Consider the following 21,006-nt stretch of genomic DNA (forward strand, 5'->3'; position numbering starts at 1 on the left):
AATTGAAATAATTTTTAAGTGCACGTAACAAGAGAACATGTTTAGGAAATCTGAGAACATTGCACTGAAGAAGTGACATCTCAGCTGAGAGTTGATGGAATTATGATCATTGTTAGGTGACATTTATTTGAGCTGTCCCCATTATCTTCTATTATTATTTTCATTAGTCTCGCCTACCTGGACTAGCCACACCTGTTCCCCTGCCATTCCTTAACACACCAAGCACAATTCTGCCTTAGGTTTTTTTTTGGTTTTTTTTGCCATACGCAGGCCTCCCACTGTTGTGGCCTCTCCCATTGCGGAGCACAGGCTCCGGACGCGCAAGCTCAGCGGCCATGGCTCACGGGCCCAGCCCCTCCGCGGCACGTGGGATCTTCCCGGACCGGGGCACGAACCCGTGTCCCCTGCATCGTCAGGCGGACTCTCAACCACTGCGCCACCAGGGAAGCCCCTGCCTTAGGTTTTGTATGATTATTTCTTCTGTCTGGAGTGCTCCTTCCTCAGATACTGGTATGGATAAACCTTTCACCTCTTCAACTTTCGCTCCTGAAAGAGACCTAACTTGATCACCCTATTTAGAACTGTATTGCACCCACCCAACTCTGCAATTTCTGCTCACATAGCATTACTATCTTCTACAATATTATTATAATATAGCTTTTTCTTATATTTAATGTCCAATAATTAATGTCCAATGTCTGCATTAGGTTTGAGGCTCTAGAAAAACAGAAATTTTGGGAATTCCCTGGCGGTCAAGTGGTTAGGACTCCATACTTTCCCTGCCGAGGGTCCAGGTTCAATCCCTGGTCGGGGAACTAAGATCCCGCAAGCAGCGCAGCGTGGCCCAAAGATAAAAAGAAAAACAAAAATTTTGCTTTTTTTGTTCAGTGATGTATCACACACCTGAAATAATGCCTGGTACACAGTGATTAGTATATGTGTATATACATAAAATATGTATTATAAATATAATATTTAAATATTTCAATTCTTTCTATGTTCTAGGTTTTATGCTATGTATTTTTCATGTATTCACTCTCTTATTCATTACAAAATTGAGGTTTAGAGGTTCACATGTCCAATATCACAGACCAAATAAATGGCATAACCAGTATTTGAATCCTGATCTAGGAGATTAACAGCTCACTACATTATATCAAATAATTTCTGAAAAAGAAACGGAGAAAAGGGTAAAGTATTGCAGGCAGAAGAAAAGTATACAGTATGTGGCACAGAGCCAACACTTAAATGTTCATGGAACGAACCAGGACAAGCCTTAGAATATGGCAGTGAATAAAGCAAGTCACAGAAGACTACCTACAGTAAGGTACCATTTTAAAGAAAGATTTTAAAAAGGTGAAGTAAACAACATATTTTCTGGAGGTGAAGAAATTATTAGAAAAGTCAAGGAAATGAAGAACAGAAGTTAGTAGCTGTCTCTGGTAGGGAGGCATAGGGATTGGTTAGGGAGAGGTTTCAACAAGGGAAAAACATATGGAAAATATTGTTTCCTAAGTTGGTTGGTGAGTTCACGGGTATTGATTTTATTATATTATGCTTCACAATTTAATATATGCCACATATATTTTTTTATGTTTCAAATATTATGTAACAAAAGTAAATACATTTACAAAGTCAGTAAAACAAATGAAAGATAAATGACAGAACAATTAATGGAAGGTCAAAGTGGAAAGGACAATACTTCAGCTCATAGTTTTTAAAAATACACACACATACCAATCCTATACACATCTCTGTGAATATATGTTTGTGTGTGATTATGGATATTACCACCTTTTCATAAGTGATTAGCACCAGGGGATCAACAGGTGGAGAGGATTTTTAATTTTTAGTCTTGCCAGTCACACTCTTTCATTACCTATATAGTAGCCACATGATCTTTATTACATGTGGATGATTTCCTGTCACTGCCTTTTCTAAATGATCCCATTACCTTTCTAAAGTAATCAAAATAAAATGTGAACTTCCATACTCTTAAAATACCTAAGGATCTGTCTCCAGCCTTCTTTGACTTCATCTGCTACTCACTCTCTCACCACTTTAGCCAGTGACATTCTTCTTATTCCCAAAGTTGCAAGGTCTCATCCACCTAAAGGGCTTTGTATTTGATGTTCTCTCACCTGGAATTCTCTTTCCCTGAACTCCCTTCCTGTCATTTCCCCAAATAGTCTTTGTCTAGCACTTAATCTAAGTAACTACCTGGACTTTCTGTATCACATAACCATATTTGGTTATCCACCAGCTCTCACAATCTGATATTCCCTGTTGGTTTATTTGTTAATAAATTTTCTGCCTTTTACAATCAGAATGAAAGCTCCAGATCATGGGGAAAGTTATTTGTCTTTCAACCATTTTATCACCAGAGCTTACAAGACTGCTTGGCATTTAAAGAGAAACTCAATGTTTCTCAAAAAAAATATAACAATTGTGATTTTAGAAGTTCTCTGATGTGGAAAAAGGCATCTATACTCCCAAAAGTTTACCTTAATATCAGTGACTGTTTTAGACTTTGCTCATGGAAGTTCACAGTTAATATGAAATATTTATTATTTTTACCTAAACAGACTAGATTTAAGTGACTATCATTTTATGTAGGGTTGGATTGTTGTAGTTAATCAGAATTAGTATTATATTAAGCATAATAAAAAACCTAATATTGGGTTTTTGTTCCCACTATTAGAATTGTGATGTTGTAACTGTAAAAGTGAAAAAAATGACACAGCTTTAAAATATATACCTGAAATTATAGTCTGCAATAATGACACTAGTAAGTGGTACCTGCTCCAGTTTATTGAGCATGTACAGTATGTTGTGTTTGGTATACATTAGCTTGATCTTCCTAACAACATAAGAAATCAGAAACCACTTTACTTATGAAAAAACTGAGGGTCAGTGAGATTTAATAACTTGTTTTGTGTCACAGCTGGTAGGTACATGGCAAGGCTAGAATTCAAACCAAGGTCTCCCCACCCACCAAGTTTATGGTTATTCTATTAAGCTGCACTGCCCTATCATGTAGCTTAGAAGTAATGCTAAACACTGCACAACTCTGTTTTAACATAATAAATGAAGCCCCAAAGTATTGTTTCATTAAGGGCATGTGTCAATAAAATAACTACGGGATAATGGTTGATGCATTCGGTTTTATGAGAAGTATGCACAAACAAATCAAGTTAAATGACATAGAATCTCGGCAATTTAAAAGCTGTGGAAAAGATTGTTACAAAAAAGAGAGTTAAGCATTATCAGGTTGAAAATAAAGGAATGGATTACAAGGAGGTCATGCTGGAAGCATCATCCAGGTATGCCCCAACTCTTATGTGAAACTTCAGATTTCTAACGGACAAATTTAGTAGTCCTAGACTAAGAAATCTCAGTCCACCTAACTTGGAACATTTGCTTCCCCTAATTTACAATTTTGCAACCTCATTAAGGCATAGAAATAATAAAATAAATTCAAATTATTAATAGCTGTATATTATATGTAGGAATAAGTTTCATGATCATTATGATAATTAGTGCTTGTTAAGTGTTGAGATAGTCTGATAGGTTTGACAGTTATAGGTTAGTTTTAAAATTTTTAGTTGGAAATATTAGATTGATATTAGATATGTAGTTTTATTTGTAAGATAAAAGAGAACTCCTTTAGTGTGAGAAAGTGTTTATTTCCGACAATATCGTTCATTATCTTTGGTTTATAGAGTTTTTCAAGTGCTAGTTAGGTGTGTACGACAGTCCAGTCTGACAGTGAATGTGTTTGAGAGGATCAGATATATTAGATTTGTAAATGATATCTAAAGGTTACGAGGATATTTAATTTTCTAAGCATATGAATGGAATTGTTTAGGTGAATTTAATGGATTAAATTTACAAGCTGATTGGAAATTAGTCAAATGAAGTGTTCTTTTCTATATTATATATAAAATTACCAAGTTAAAAAAATAGATTTATAGGTTGAGCTGAGTTAAAAAAATGTTATTGATTTATAACTTTATTTAGGAATTAAAATTCAAGTCTTCTTCAGAAAATTGCTATTAACAACACTGAAAAAAATGATTGTTTTTCCCACTGAACCATACAATCTTAAAAATATTAGTATGCTAGTTGGAACCCAAACTCATTCATGCATGACCCACATATGTCTTTTATTTGACTGGCTCATTTTAGTCATCCTAGAGTTGCTGAACTTTCTACGTAATAATCTTTGGACTGACATTGTGGCCTAGGAAAAATGGCAGACAGGTTACCTAAAAGTTTAAAATTTCCTTGATGAGGGATAATGCAGCTACTATATTTAATGCTGGACTGATGGGAGTAGCACTTAGATCAGTTAAGTCAATGATGCTATTATGGTATTCTTCACTACCTGAATTGCCCTTTGATTTACCAGCATACAATATGGTATGAGTTAGAACTGTTTTTATTAAACATACCATCTAATAAGTAAATACAGTATATGATAAAGAATTATTACACTAGTTAAGTGAAGTAATTAACTCAAGAATCATATATCTATGTAAAATATTACTTTCTTAGAATTTTGGGTGAAATGCAAAATTCCTTTCCTTACCTTCTATATTCATTCAACTGGGAATAATCTGAAATCATGAATTATTATGCAAACTTAGACCCTAAACTTCACTTTTTTTGCAATTTGGTTTCTTAAATTTCTGTCATAACCATTTTCATTTGAGACACACTAAAACAAAACAACAAATTTGATATGTTAAATACTTGGGATAGAAAATAGATCTCATCAAGAAAGGATAGCAACCCATAACAGAAGATAGGTAAGAGATATTTCATTTTAGTTAACAAATATTGTTTACCTGTGAGCCTGTGGAGTACCGCCCAGGAGTTCGAGAACCAGATGTTTTCCCTGAGCCAATGGAGCTCTCTGTACTTTTGCCACTACAACAATGTGTTCGCAGACATTTCCCATACTCTTTTCGTACCTAGCCAAAAATATTAACTTCTGTTAGCAAGTAATTCATTTCAGCTAGGAAATATAAAATGCATGTGTTTTATTTTAGATAATTAATATAAAATTTTTTTGCCCTACATATATAAAAAAGTCTGTTCAGCATATATTTTATACATTTTTCACAATATAAAATAATATTCATACTGTCAAGATTGAAATTTTGCATAATTGGAGCCTTTTAAAACACGCAAACACACATATATCCAATCACACTATAATGATACAGTCGCAGTTGGAAAAACAAAAACTTAAGACTCTTCAAGACACTATTTTTAGCTTCATAGATTTGATATGAAGTAGCCTATCTAACTCTTTCTCCATTCCCTCTTCTCTCTAACTTCCTCACTAGAACAGTTGTACTGTTCTTTTTTTTTTTTTTTTTTTTTTTCAACGTGTCCCCTGCATCGGCAGGCGGACTCTCACCCACTGCGCCACCAGGGAAGCCCAGGTGAACTGTTCTTTAGGCAGAAGTGTAGTGAGGAAGTTAGAGAGAAGAGGGAATGGAGAAAGAAGGAGAGGGAGAAAGAGAGGAGAGAGAATATTTAAAGACAACAGAAAAACAAGGAATGTGTTGGGCTAAGCATTTTTAAAAATTTTATATTTCTCTGAAGTTTATTTCTCTTAAAAGAGGTCAAATCTGCAACTTGAGACTATAAAATATTCTCAAAATATTTTTAATTCATTCCTTCAAAATAGTTCTATTCAGTAATTACAGAGAAATATGATTGCTTTTCTATATAGCATTGTGGCTACATTATTAATCCTTGCTGTAGTATAAAAATCACAGGATAAAAGGAGATAATCATTTTTTAGCTGATGTTTTCAAACAGGAAAATATATCAACAATTTTGGGGAAAGCTTTGATCATGTTTATTTAAAAATTTTTATTACTGCCTATTTAATCAAACAAGACATACAAAAATAAACAGTAACTGTTCTAAATCTCACCTCCACTAGCAACATCAAGAAATATAATTACCAACTACTTGCTCATCAATTAAAAACACATTCTAGGATAACTTACTGGTTTTATAGTCACAAATTTTATATTCATTATGAAATAACACTGTATATATGTTATTCTTAGCACTTTATTGATTTCACATGAGTTCATAGTTTCCAGAAATTGTGACAATGTAATATTATTTAAAACAAAGTTATAAAAACATGCTTTTTTGAGAAGTGTTATTTAGAATCAAAAACAAAAAAAGGAGTGTGAATGACACATCAAAATTAGTATTTGAAAAAAAACATTATATCAATATATTAACATTCATTCTATCAAAGATATAGCAAAATCAAAGACTGACTATATTCAGATTTGTTTGAAGAACTCACATTCATTAAATCCTTATTATGTGATAGGAACAATGATACAGAGTGAGGTGAATCAAAGCATGGAGGAGGAGAGCCTGATAGGAAGTGGGTAGGCAGACCAAAGAAGGCTTCTCAGAGAAGAGGACTTCTTCAAGCTATCTTTAAAAGATAGGTTGGAATGTGTTGGTTTAGAAGATCAAGTTGAAAGAATGGATAGTTAAGAGAAAAAAGGCACTCAGTGAGAACAAAACAGAGAGGCATGATGTGCTAAGCTTTGAAGCCTTTCTCTGATTTGTAATGTCAAAATTACATATTATTTAATATATTTAAGTTATATTAATGTTTTCCAACCAACCTCTTCTATGCTATATTTCTCAATAATTAGAAATAATTATTTTTATTCACTATTTACAAGCCAATTCATATTTTGTTTATTTTTTAGAAGAAGTAAGTTTGTGCCCACCTGTGTGTGTCCAAGACATGTGTAAGTTTTGGGAGGGTGAGATGAAAAAGCTTCTACTTTTTAATCACTATTTGCTAGGAACTATGCGAGGCTCCTCCCTCAAAATGATTCTGGGAAGGACTTCCCTGGTGGCACAGTTGTTGAGAGTCAGCCTGCCGATGCAGGGGACACGGGTTCGTGCCCCGGTCCAGGAAGATCCCACATGCCGCGGAGCGGCTGGGCCCGTGAGCCATGGCCGCTGAGCCTGCACGTCCGGAGCCTGTGCTCCGCAACGGGAGAGGCCACAACAGTGAGAGGCCCGCGTACCACACAAAAAAAAACCTCCTATAGGAAATATGATTGTTAAATGTCCGTAAGAGCCAATACTGTCTATAGATTCAATGCAATCTCTTGAAAAAATTTCAATGATATTCTTCACAGATACAGGAAAAACAATGCTAAAATTTGTACAGAACCACCAAAGACCTCAAAGAGCCAAAGCAATCCTGAGAAAGAACAAAGATGGAGGTTTCGTGTTTCCTGATTTCACACTATACTACAAAGCTAGAGTAATTAAAGCAGTATGGTATTGGCATAATAGACACATAGACAATGGAACAGATGGAGAGCCCAGAAATAAACCCTTGCATATATGGTCAACTAACATCTGACAAGGGAGCCGTGAATAATTAATGGAGAAAAGACAATCTCTTTAATAAATGGTATTAGCAAAACTGGTTAACCACACGCAGAAGAATGAAATTGAACCCCTATCTTATACCACCCACAACATTTAACTCAAAATGTATTAAAAAATTAAACATAAGGCCTGAAACCACAAAACTCCTAGAAGAAAACAGGGGAAAACTCCTGGACATTGGTCTTGACAATAATTTTTTGGATATGACATCGAAAGCACAAGCAACAAGAGCAAAAGTAGTAAGTTGTACTACATTAAACTAAAAAGCTTCTACACAGCAAAAGAAACAACAGAATTTATTGGCAATCTACAGGATGGAATAGAATATTTGCAAATCATATATCTGAAAAGGGGTTAATACCAAAAATATATAAAGAACTCATACAACTCAGAAGCAAAAAACCAAACAATCCAATTTAAAAGTGGACAAAAGAAATGAATAGAATTTTTTTACCTAAGAAGACATACAAATGGCTAACATGAAAAGATGCTCAACATAACTAATTAGAAAAACGCAAATAAAATCACAATGAGATATCACTTCACATCTGTTAGAATGGGTAGCATCAAGAAGACAAGAGATAATTATTGGTGAGGATATGGAGAAAAGAGAGCCCTTGTGCACTGTTGGTGGGAATGTAAATAAGTACAGCCATTATGGAGAACAGTATGGAGGTTCCTCATAAAATTGAAAATAGAACTACCATATGATTCAGCAATCCCACTTCTGGGTATATATCCAAAGGAAATGAAATCAGGATCTTGAAGAGATGTCTGCACTCCCATATTCATTGCAGCACTATTCACAACAGCCAAGATATGGAAGCAACCTAAGTGTCCATCAGTGAATGAATGGATAAAGAAGATGTGTTACATATATCTAGGAATATTATTCAGCCACAAGAAAGAAGGAAATCATGCCATTTGCAACAATGTTGGATGGACCTTGAAGGCATTATGCTAAGTGAAGTAAGTCAGACAGAGAAAGATGAATCCTGTATGGTATCACTTATATGTGGAATCTAAAAAAGCCAAACTCATAGAAACAGAATAGATTGGTTGTTACCAGAGGTTGGCTGTGTGGAAATGGGGAAATGTTGGTCAAAGGGTACAAACTCCTAGCCATAAGATGAATAAGTTCTAGAAATCTAAGGTACATGATGATGATTCTAGTTAACAGTACTGTATTATACAGTTGAAAGTTGCTAAGAGAGGAGATCTTAAATGTTCTCACCACAGAAAAGAAAAGATGTTAGATGATAGAGGTATTAGCTATTCACACTATGGTGGTAATTATTTCACAGTACATAAGTGTATCAAATCAATACATTGTATACTTTAAACTTACACAATGTTATATCTCAATTATACCTCAATTTTTAAAAAAGGAATAAAAGAAAAATCTCCTAAGACTGTTTCTGCAATTTCAAAGAGAAGTATCTGGATTTTTTGCAGGCAAAAAAAAAGTTGCTAAGAGAGGAGATCTTAAATGTTCTCACCACAGAAAAGAAAAGATGTTAGATGATAGAGGTATTAGCTATTCACACTATGGTGGTAATTATTTCACAGTACATAAGTGTATCAAATCAATACATTGTATACTTTAAACTTACACAATGTTATATCTCAATTATACCTCAATTTTTAAAAAAGGAATAAAAGAAAAATCTCCTAAGACTGTTTCTGCAATTTCAAAGAGAAGTATCTGGATTTTTTGCAGGCAAAAAAAAGGTGAATGATAATTCGATGTCCATATTCTCTGATGTTGGGCCATGTTCTTGACACCCAATAAAAACGCCACCAAAATCGAAAAATTCAAAACACAGAATGCATGAAAGAAAATATACTTATTACTAGTTATTATAAATCATAAAAATAAGCTTCTGAATCAGGACCTGGCACTTTTTTCATGAAGGGCCAGACAGTCAATATTTCAGGCTTTGTGAACCAAGAGGCAAAACCAACAATGCTGTGTGTGTACTTATTTTAAATTTTAAATGTATCCATTTAAAAATGCAAAAACCATTCTTGGCTGACTGACTGCAAAAATTAAAAGCAGCTGGACAAATCTGGCCCACAAGCTGTGGTTTGCTGAACTCTGTTCTAATGAATCACAAAATTGAGCTTGATGACATATATATATATATATATTTTTTGTTGTTGTTGTTTGTTTGTTTTTGGCAGTACGCGGGCCTCTCACTGTTGTGGCCTCTCCCATTGCGGAGCACAGGCTCAGCGGCCATGGCTCACGGGCCCAGCCGCTCCGCAGTATGTGGGATCTTCCTGGACTGGGGCGCGAACCCGTGTCCCCTGCATTGGCAGGCGGACTCTCAACCACTGCGCCACCAGGGAAGCCCCAACATATATTTTTAAAAATTTCACTTCTGTTAAATATGTTCAATATACTAAAAAGTCTAGACTTGTTTTTGGATCCTGAGGTCTGCTATCTCTACCTGGACATCAAAACATTGACATGTATTTGTAATACAATAAAAATAATAATTGGGAAAACTAATAGGTACTGGCTAATAAAAAATAATTACAATCAAAATCATTCATGCACAAAGCACAAAACTATTTTCTGTTTTGTAGAAAACTTCAATATAAACATTAAATTTTTTAAATGTGTTAGTCCAATTTCCAGCTAATACATAAAATAATTGATAAAGCTGGTTCCCTATATTTGAAGATGTTAGTATGACTAAATATGATGGCCCAATATTTCCTTATTTATATGGACAAATGCCACCCTTTCCCTTAATCTCCTGATTTTGCACCCATCATTCTACATATTGCTCTTGACAATCAGTTATAGCTTTTTTCTACCAAAATCTAGAAATCCTTCCAAGTGCTTAGTCTTTCTGACTTCTCTGAGTTGTTTTATAATACTGACCAGTGTCTACTTCTGGACATTTCCCCCTTATCTTTCATTTAGGTATTACCTTCTCATTCTTCTCCTCAAACACTTTCTTTCTTCCATTTCTATTCTTACTCATTACTCATGTCTCCTACTCTTCATAATCATCAAGTGTGGTAGACTGTTAGCTGTTTGTGATACCCAATTCCTCATCTTCCTGGGGTACAAAAAGTAGAGTATGTTTCCCAGTTTTCCTTGAAGTTTAGTTGGTACTATTTATAGTGTCCTATCTGATGGAAGGTGAGTAGAAGTGATGTGAACCACTTCCTTTTTATACAAGATCCTCTCTCTCTTTCTCAGACTATCTGCTAGATGTCAACACCCAAGGTGGTTGTGGAAATCAAACAGTGAGGTTGACTGAGCTTTCATTGGGCTGTGTCCCTCCATGAGGCACCCTCATCAATTGTGCAGTGAGTAAAAAAAACCTTTATTAGGTTAAGTGATGGCAATTTGGGGGGTGTGTACACTAAGTATTTGGGAAGATTCATCCCTTCCAACACAACCTCTTTTCTAAGTTAATTCTAATCCATTAGATTAGAATCCATCCATTCTAACATCATAAACTCTTTTCTTTTCTGTAACTTACATTTACAGGTCTGAGTCATCAATACAATTCTAGCCTGTATTTAAGATCATGCCAACACATTTTTAATACCTACCACCACATAAAACTGAAACAGGATAAAACTGGATGCATCTCGACAAGTGAACACATTTCTCAACCTTTATTTGAGGTTCCCTTAGTCTCTCAAGCCAAAAATCGTAGAGGTGCATATCTTTACTCTTTATCTTCCAAAAACAATTTTAGGTCTTATAGTTTCTTTCTTAGAAAAAAAATTTCACTTCTTGCCATTTCATTTTCAGAGCCACCTCTCAATATCTCATAATTATTTTTATTACCTCCATTTTACACATGAGGAAACTGGAGTATATAAAGGTTAATTAAATGGCCCAAAGTCACATAAGCCTTTAAGTAGAGGAGCTAGGATTCGGACCCAGTCTTGGCTCAGGGGTCTATATGGTCAACAACTAAAAAGACCACATTTATAATAGAGTTAAACAGTGTAAAATGAGAAAATCAATCTTGAGATTAAAAAAAAATGCAATTTAAGTATTTAGTTGCTAAAATTAACTTTGAAAATGAATATTTTCATCCTTATAGATGTGAAAAATCATAAAAATAGACCAATATAAAAATTAAATATTGCATTCTAATCATCAAAATCATAGATTTTATAAAAGATGCTTTTAAAGAAATACAGAGATCTTTACTAAGTTTCCACCATTCATTTAAAAAATAAATGTTTTTATCATAAAATGTTTAGATAATTATATTTTCTAGAATATATCAATACAAATTAGTTTTTTAAGAAAAGAAAAATATATATTTCCTATGCCATGCCATATATGTACATATATATACATATATCCCATGCCTCCATAACATTTTAGAAAATCTACTCCCTAATACACAAATTCCATGTGTCTGTCAATAAAAATATTAAAGACTATAAGGTCAAATCTATAAGAATATAGTTTTTGTACACTGTCCAAATCAAAATATTTTGATTCTGTTTTTTGCTGTCAAGCACATTTGCCAACTTTTATGCTTTCATTTTATGTCTGTTTTGTCTTTACTATTATAAAAATGAAATCAAATAAGTAATATATTTTATTTATTACTTTATTTCTTAGAGACAAACACATCAAGAATGATTTATGTTATGGGTACTTTGCTGTCATAGGATGTATGCTATTTATTCTTGAACAGAGAATTCTAGCTTACCTTCTTTTGTAGGACACAATGGAAAATGAATATAAACATTCCCTGTAGAGAATTGAAAATGGTGAAGAGATACGCCATGATGACTGTGCTTTCATTAATATACATGAGTCCAAAGGCCCAGGTCAATCCTAATAGGCAGAGAAGAGCTATTGCACCTATAACCCATGACCTGCAGAGAGAAGAGAAAATTAAGGGTTATCAAATAATTTGTCTTTAATTAACACAGTTATATTGTATCAACAATACTGACACTGAAAAAAATGTTACAGTTTTATTGACAGAAAATGTAAGACAGGTGGTAAAAGTACTTTAAGATTTTAATGAGAACTTACATGTTTTCAAGCTTGAGGAGATATACACGAATGAAAATGCTATAAACACAGAAATTCACTTATGCAAAAGCAGATTTGTACTATTAAATTATTCATGTATTTGCAGCACATACGCAAATGGTATGAAGATGTAATTATGGTGAATGGCAAGGGGGAAGAGTCTGTAAAGCTATGTTAGTCTCCACTGGTCTCATTGGTATGATAACATTTGTTTGATTGGACTCTTTCCATTAATCAAACACTTGTTTGATTGGACTCTTCATCTGATACACTTTTACCCCATTTTTCCAAATTTCCTCTTTTTCCATAAAAAATTTAGTGTTTACAGACAAGAACAGAAGGAACCAGTATATGGAAGATTGTATAAAATTTTAAACTTCTATTTGTCTGATTCTATAGTTAAGTAGAACAAGTGTGAGATACAGTAAATGGGAAAAAATAGTTCCCCTCTAGATCACCATCTACTCTTTCAGCCTTTGGATTGCTGTGTCTTGGGTTATGTTGGACTAGACTTTGGATATCGGGCAATTGGCAGCTTTGTTGAAAAGAAGCCCAATAGCTCAGGACACCTTCACGTCTTTGAAGTGTCTGCAAACTCGCAGGAGAAAATGAAGCTGAGAATGGGATGGAGAGGGATGAACAAAGTAGTCCAGAATGGAAGACAAATTCTCACTCTCACTCCATTCCCTTAGTTTCCTCCAAGCTGCCATTCACAATAGTAATAGATGGGTGACAAAAGTCCATATATTTGTAGTTATGTATTTACTATCAAAATAAAATGAATCTTTCCAATAGACGGGAATCCAATAATTGAAAATGGAATCTTCTCAACTTCTCTCTAAGTATATAGAATAGGACCAAAACAGTCTAGATCTCTATACTCTTATGAGCCCACCTTTTCCTTTCCCAGTATACCTTCCTGAACATGGTAATCTAATATTTATTTTTAGCAGACTGCTATCTGCTACTTACATTGTCTAAGGAATAAATATGGGGGTTGAAACTTTACAAAATGAAGGGGAAAAATCACATATGTTTACTATAATCTGAAGCTGGGTTTAATAAATTTTTCAGAGAGAACTACGTCTTAAGAAAAATATGTCCCAAAGTAGTCAAATATTATTAAAGTCTTATTAAAATTAATCTCAAATATTTACCATTTTCCTTCTACAACCATCAGCCACTATATTTCAGATGTAAACACCCATTAAATTTAATGTGCTTAATTTAAAACTTTAATACTCTTGAATAAAGAATCCCTAAAGGAAGCTTGCCATTGTATGTGGCATGTTTGCTTATACAAATTAGAAAACATCTTAGATATTAATATCTTATTTTACAAGCAGATTCAGAAGTATGGGAACTTTCAAAGTAAAGCTCTTATTTGTTTACAGGTATTGGAATAAGGAAAAATGGGAAGAGTCGCCATTAAGTCAAAATTGCTATTCAGATTTAGAAATAAAATGATAGGATAAAATACTCAAGCCAGCTATTATCCACTAGAAAACACATGATGGGCCCAAGTGTTAATGATATAAAAGAGTGATGAGCCCAACTTCAAAAGAAAAAAATAAGCAAGAGCATGAAGAAGTAAGTGAAATGGTATTGGAGAAAATGAAAACAAAGGACTCTTCACCAGAAGAACAAACTGAAAGTCTACAGCAAGGTCACCCAAAGGTTGCCAATCTTAATTACAGGACATGTAATTTTAAAATGTACAAAGGAAAAAAAGCCCAAATATTAGCATTTGTGTTTATGCTTATAGATTAGTACAGACTTGTAGCTTTGTTTTAGAAATTTAAAAGACACGTTCATAAACAATTGGATCAACAATCAAGTGACGTATCGAATTTGAAAGAGACAATTTTGCATATGTAAAGTTTAATTTTTGAAGGGGATATTTTCCCCTCTTTTGGATATTTAACCTAAAACTTCATTAGTTTCATTTGCAGTTGGGTAGTTTCATACCCCTGAGATCATTTGAAGATATAACACTAAATCACAAAATAATTTTAGATGAATGATGTCCAAACAAACAACAGAAATGAGGACATATGCAACACAGAGAAGCACACCGAAATGAAAGGAGAAATCTATTAAAAGCAAAACAAGTCTGTACCACATGAAATTGCTATTACTGTGGCACTAAATTCAGGTGATATCCAATTAAAAGAGGTGAAGCAGAATTTTTCTGGCAATACACCTGCAGCATATTTATTCTGCATAGAAGTTGTATGCCTGATTATTTTCCTGCACAGTTTGCTCTTCTGCCTCAATGTGAATGACAGAAGCTCTAATGATTTTTCAGTACTGATCTGACAGCTGGTTCATGGGACCACACTGATAAATGGAATTTATCAGCCATTCAGGTCATTCTTACTTGATGAAGGGTCTGTTATCCTCATAGCTAAAGAATGCATAGACATAAAGACAAGAACACCAACATTAGCATTTTATGACAAAGAATTTCATATGAAAAATATTCTCCTGGTCCCCAAAAAGGCCTCTGTCCCCCACCTCCCTAAAAGGCATCATAAACTTCCCTTTATATCTAAAAGGTAAATGCTAAAATGACCATGAGAACTTAAATAACGAGGAATAAAATCAATTTTACAATACTGCAATATCCCTTATGAGACTAAAAAAATCCATTTTTTCATCATATGCTCATATTACTTGTGACTTGACAGAGACATTTATTTCTAAGAGATCACATTTCTCTAGAGAATGAGAAATCTTATGAGCAATCTGGAAAAGGCTTGGGGGCATACTTAAAATGACAGATTTCATGTCACCTAAAGGTCTTCGTATTGTATAATATTAGTAGGTAAGATTACTTAATTATGGACAGTACACTTCTGAGTAATTTTAACTTGCAGATGATTGACCTGAGTTAAATCTGAACATTATAGCTCTATAAAAATAATCAACCCAACTACTTTAAAATTCTTTCTGATAGTGCACTGAGAAAAAATTTTGAATAATCTTTTGTAGTAATACGAGCAAACAGATGGCACCTGTTCATTATCACTTATATATACTAATCTATTTAGTATCATCCTGATAAAATGAGATCTAAGCACCAAATTAGTAAAGACTAGTTAGGGGATATTTTGGATATTTTTTTACAAACATAATTGCTACTCAGTGAATTGTGATAGGACAGAAAAGAAACAGAAAACTGTGTCCTCTTTTCTCTTACCTCTTGCAAGAGGCAATAGTTTCTGATATTATGCATATACAAGTAAGGCTCCTAGAAAGGCTCCAACTGTGATGCATTTTGAACAAAGAGAACCACTGATAAAAAAAACCTTACTCTCCAGGGTGATGAAAGGGTAAAGAATAGAGTGAGAGCCTGGGCTTTGAAGCCAGTTTGCCTGAGGTTTACATCCTAACTTAATTCACTTACTAGCTATTTGATCTTAGGCAAAGATTAATTAGCCTGTGGTTGTGTCATTTTATACATCTATAAAATGGTGGTAATTTTCTTGTGATAATGAAATGATATACTGTGTATCGAGTGCTCAGAACAGTGTCTGACATATTGTGTTTGATAAATATCACATAGTTATTATTAGACTATTTTCACAATGAAAATACAGAATTTCTTACCCAAAGAATAAAACACCAAATAATAAGGGAGAGGACTGGCAGCGTGAACACAGCCTGAAGGGGTTAGTGCACCACGGCTAGCTGGGAGGGAGTCCGGGAAAAAGTCTGGACCTGCCGAAGAGGCAAGAGACTTTTTCTTCCCTCTTTGTTTCCTGCTGCGCGAGGAGAGGGGATTAAGAGCGCTGTTTAAAGGAGTTCTAGAGGTGGGCGTGAGCCGCGGCTAACAGCGCGGACCGCAGAGACAGGCATGAGATGCTAAGGCTGCTGCTGCCGCCACCAAGAAGCCTGTGTGAGAGCACAGGTCACAATCCACACTTCCCTTCCGGGGAGCGTGTGCAACCCGCCACTGCCAGGGTCCCGGGACCCAGGGACAACTTCCCCGGGAGAACGCACGGTGAGCACGTGCAACGTCACGCCGGCCTCTGCCGCCGCAGACTCGCCACACACTCCATACCCCTCCCTCCCCTCGGCCTGAGTGAGCCAGAGACCCCGAATCAGTGGCTCCTTTAACCCGGTCCTATCTGAGCAAAGAACAGACGCCCTCCGGTGACCTACACGCAGAGGCGGGGCCAAATCCAAAGCTGAACCCCGGGAGCTGTGCGAACAAAGAAGAGAAGGGGAGATCTCTCCCAGCAGCCACAGGAGCAGCGGATTAAATCTCCACAATCAACTTGATGTCCCCTGCATCTGTGGAATACCTGAATAGACAACGAATCATCCCAAATTCAGGATGTGGACTTTTGAGAGCAAGATTTATTATTTTTTCCCCTTTTCCTCTTTTTGTGAGTGTGTATGTGTATGCTTCCGTGTGAGATTTTGTCTGTATAGCTTCGCTTTCACCATTTGTCCTCGGGTACCATCCGTCTGGTTTTTTGTTGTTTCTTTTTCACTTGTTAAAAATATTGTTTTCTTAATAATTTTTTATTTTAATTATTTTATTTTACCTTACTTTATTTTATTTTCTTTTATCCTCTTTCTTTCTTTCTTTAAGATGATCCAAAATCTTGGAAATAGAATAGATAAAATGCAACAAACATTTAACAAGGACCTAGAAGAACAGAAGATGAAACAAGCAACGATGAACAACAGAATAAATGAAATTAAAAAATACTCTAGAAGGGATCAATAGAAGAATAACTGAGGCAACCTTGGTAAATTTAGAAAAATTGAAATTGCATCAGGTATCTTTTCTGACCACAACACTATGAGACTAGATATCAATTATAGGAAAAGATCTGCAAAAAATACAAACACGTGGAGGCTAAACAATACACTACTTAATAACAAAGTAATCACTGAAGAAATCAAAGAGGGAATAAAAAAATACCTAGAAACAAGTGACAATGGAGACTGTATAGCTTTCTCTGTATAGCTTTGTCTGTATACAGCAAAAGCAGTTCTAAGAGGGAAGTTTATAGCAATACAATCCTACCTTAAGAAACAGGAAACATCTCGAATAAACAACCTAACTTTGCACCTAAAGCAAATAGAGAAAGAAGAACAAAAAAACGCCAGAGTTAGCAGAAGAAAAGAAATCATAAAGATCAGATCAGAAATAAATGAAAAAGAAATGAAGGAAACGACACCAAAAAATAAATGTTGAATAGTTAAATTCATTTGAGGATGTTTCAGGAGCAATATTATGCTGTAAAATAGATGTGGCAGAAATAAGTTTGTAGATGGAGCAGGGAGTGACTAACCACGATGTCTGATATGGAGTTACTGGTCACATGGGCTTGTTTAAATTTAAATTCATTAAAATGAGATAAAGTTTAAAATTCAGTTCCTTAATCACACTAGTTACATTACAAGTACTTAAAAGCTTCAGTAGCTGCCATATTGGACAGTGTAGTTCTAGAACATTTCTGTCTTCATAGAAAGTTCAATTGAGCAGTGCCAAACTAGAGAGAGTTTTAAGCCAGGAAATGAAATTCCAAGAGAAATTTAAATAAAGCCATGGGTATGTGAAAAGATAAAGAGAGAAGGATTTCTAAGAATTGATCATATTTAACAGCTGTAAACTGTGCCAAAAAAGAAAATCCTGTACTTCTGCTAACATTGAAAAGTTACAGAACTTAATTACATGATATTTATTCCATTATATGCATTCCCATTGCATCAATATGTTCCATCTGTGATGCCAAGTTCATGATTGGAATGACTGTAACTTAATCTGTATAGTACAATGTTAAGTAAAGAAAGTTTCAGACATTAGCATGTAGGAAAACATGCAAATATACTCTACAAAATTTTATTAAGCTATCCAAATGTTTCAAAAAATAAAATATAGAACTTGCACTGTAATTGCTGGAGCGAGATGTTTGCCTTTAATGAGAACCACTAAAGAGAGATATCAGGGTGCAATTCAGCAGTTTTGTTGGTAATTGAGGGGATCAGCCGCTTGCTCTAGTCAATAACAAAGATAGCAATTCCAGCTTTACTTAGAGATAGCTATAGCTATGTGTTTAAGTAGTGTCCACAGGAATGTGAACAGAAGTGAACTGTGACATTTCTGGGTCTTGCCAATTAAAGGATTGGAATTGGCCTTCCTTTGACCATTTTTTTTCCTTCTCTTTTGCTAGGAGAAAGTGACAGACCTAGAAAGACAGCTGTTTATTGATGTGGAGCCACTGTATTAGATTTAGACCACTTATTCTAGACCCATATAAGTTTAAGCAACTATAATTTAGAGTAATTTTTATAGTGTCTTAGCCTATGCAATAATTGCTAAAGCATTTAATTTGTATGTTTTAGCTATAAGAATCCCTAGTTCATATTCAGTATAGAAATTCATGCTAATGGCAAAGAACTATTCATTAATTTTACTTCCAGGATGACATGAATAATATACAATGGTTCAAAATCTAAAGATCACTAAAGATTATCTATAATATTTCAGTGCCTTCCATCATTTTGTCAGATATTCTATTGGCTTAGAGTATCTAGTTTTAGAATGTCTCTCCATCAAATCTAAATTAAATTGATGATAATGTTGCCACCAGTTATGGTGCTAAAGTGTATGCTATAGATTCTTTTTTTTATTCTAAAAAACATATCTATGTAACTAGTTTCTAAAGCTGAATAATTTTCATTTTGATTTACCAATGAAAGTCCATTGAAGCAAAACTTCATTCCAAGGTGTAGGACTGAAACAATTTTACTGCAATTATTTTAAGGTTTTATGAAAATATGGACACAAAGGCTTAAGATGTTCTTGGAAGACATTAATAGGAACTTACAGGTTATCTTAGAATTTATAAATGGTGACACTGAAAATGAGGTAAAACATATTGTACAAACAATTTTCAAGGCACAGTAAGAAAAAAAGACCCTCCTTTCTTTAGCATATCCACTTTTCTTTTCTTTTTTTTTTTTTTTTGCAGTACGCGGGCCTCTCACTGTTGCGGCCTCTCCCGTTGCAGAGCACAGGCTCTGGACGCGCAGGCTCAGCGGCCATGGCTCACGGGCCCAGCCGCTCCGCGGCATGTGGGATCCTCCCGGACCGGGGCACGAACCCGCGTCCCCTGCATCGGCAGGCGGACTCTCAGCCACCGCGCCACCAGGGAAGCCCCCCACTTTTCTTTTATCAGACATTTTATCATTTTATTCTTACATCTAAATTTGAAAGCTTTATTTAAACATTAATGTCATAAAATTATCTTTAAAAGTGATCATTAGAATCAAGAACAGAATTGTTAGGGGCCTCTGCATAGATTGATAATAATTATGCATATGCTTATATATTCTACAATTCCAAAGAACTTTATAATCTAGCCCCATAGAAGCTTAGCAAAAAATATATCTTCAAGAGGACAGATTTCTTAATGAAAACATTAATCATAAATAAATTAATGCTATGATATAAAGACTCATAATATAGTGTATCAGTATAGACAGATGATAAATGGACAGAAACAATATGAATGAATCACATTAGTTATAGGATATTCTTTCTCTGACCTTAACAGTTCCAAGTATAATGTTTTTTGACAAAATTTTTGAAGGAAATATTACATAAAATTCAAGATGTAAAGAACATTAATTAAAAAAATAGTTTTAAACTTTCCCTTTTATTATATAAAATAGTACAGAATTGTTTAAAATAGTGGCATGGGTAAGGTTTGGTGTGAAGAAAGATGGAGTCATGAGAGCCATATTTGAGAATTTAATCCCCAAGCCAAAAGATCTGTTCATTGATAAATCACAACAGGTAAAGGAAAATGAATGCCGTTAGGCAGAATTGTTGATCTCATCAACTTCAAGACTAATACATCCTGGGATCCTCTGGAATTGTCGAATTAGCTAATTGCTGTTGGTGAGTGAACTGTATATTTAACAGTGAGAAGGAGTGCAATCATGATGTATATATACATTCTGGTTAGTGCTCCAGTATTTCCAGGTTCAGTATACAGCTGAATTAACTTTCCCTGATATAAAACTAATTATATCAAACGAATAAAGATTTTTCCCTTGGATTTGGTTTGGGTTACTGTAGGAATGATAAAGGTAATATGAGAACGTTTCTTAAAATGAAAGTATTCTTCACTTTTCATTGAAGGAAAAAAAAAGTAATAAATACTTATGTATCTGTATGTTGAGTGGGCTTTCCCAGTTGCCCCTCATCGATAATGAGGCTCTCAAACTGAGGATAAAAAGGATTCAGTTACCCATATTCTAGCAACCCAAGCTAACAGACTTCATTTACAAGTGATCTATGAGACACTGCTTTGTCATACTACCAAATCCAGGGGTCCCCAGTCTTTATTTAGTTAGTTTTAATTAATTTTTATTGGAGTATATTTGCTTTACAATGTTGTGTTAGTTTCTACTGTACAGCAAAATGAATCAGCTATACATATACATAATCTCATCTTTTTTGGATTTTCTTCCCATTT

The 21,006-nt window shown here is 34.6% G+C and overlaps 1 protein-coding gene across 3 annotated transcripts in view; it reads right to left on the reverse strand.

Moving 5' to 3' along the window:
* Positions 1-21,006, reverse strand: part of ADGRL3 (adhesion G protein-coupled receptor L3) — a 688,045-nt gene that overhangs the window by 27,849 nt on the left and 639,190 nt on the right. For all 3 annotated transcript variants that reach the window (XM_024751339.1, XM_024751340.1, XM_024751338.1), the window contains 2 exons: positions 12,168-12,336; positions 4,851-4,976 (listed from right to left, as the gene is read on the reverse strand). In XM_024751339.1, coding sequence (XP_024607107.1) covers positions 4,851-4,976; positions 12,168-12,336 — 295 coding nt within the window. The remainder of the gene's footprint in view (positions 1-4,850; positions 4,977-12,167; positions 12,337-21,006) is intronic.

The sequence above is a fragment of the Neophocaena asiaeorientalis genome, unplaced genomic scaffold (genome assembly GCF_003031525.2).
Source record: "Neophocaena asiaeorientalis asiaeorientalis breed wild unplaced genomic scaffold, Neophocaena_asiaeorientalis_V1.1 scaffold228, whole genome shotgun sequence".
Lineage (NCBI taxonomy): Eukaryota > Metazoa > Chordata > Mammalia > Artiodactyla > Phocoenidae > Neophocaena > Neophocaena asiaeorientalis.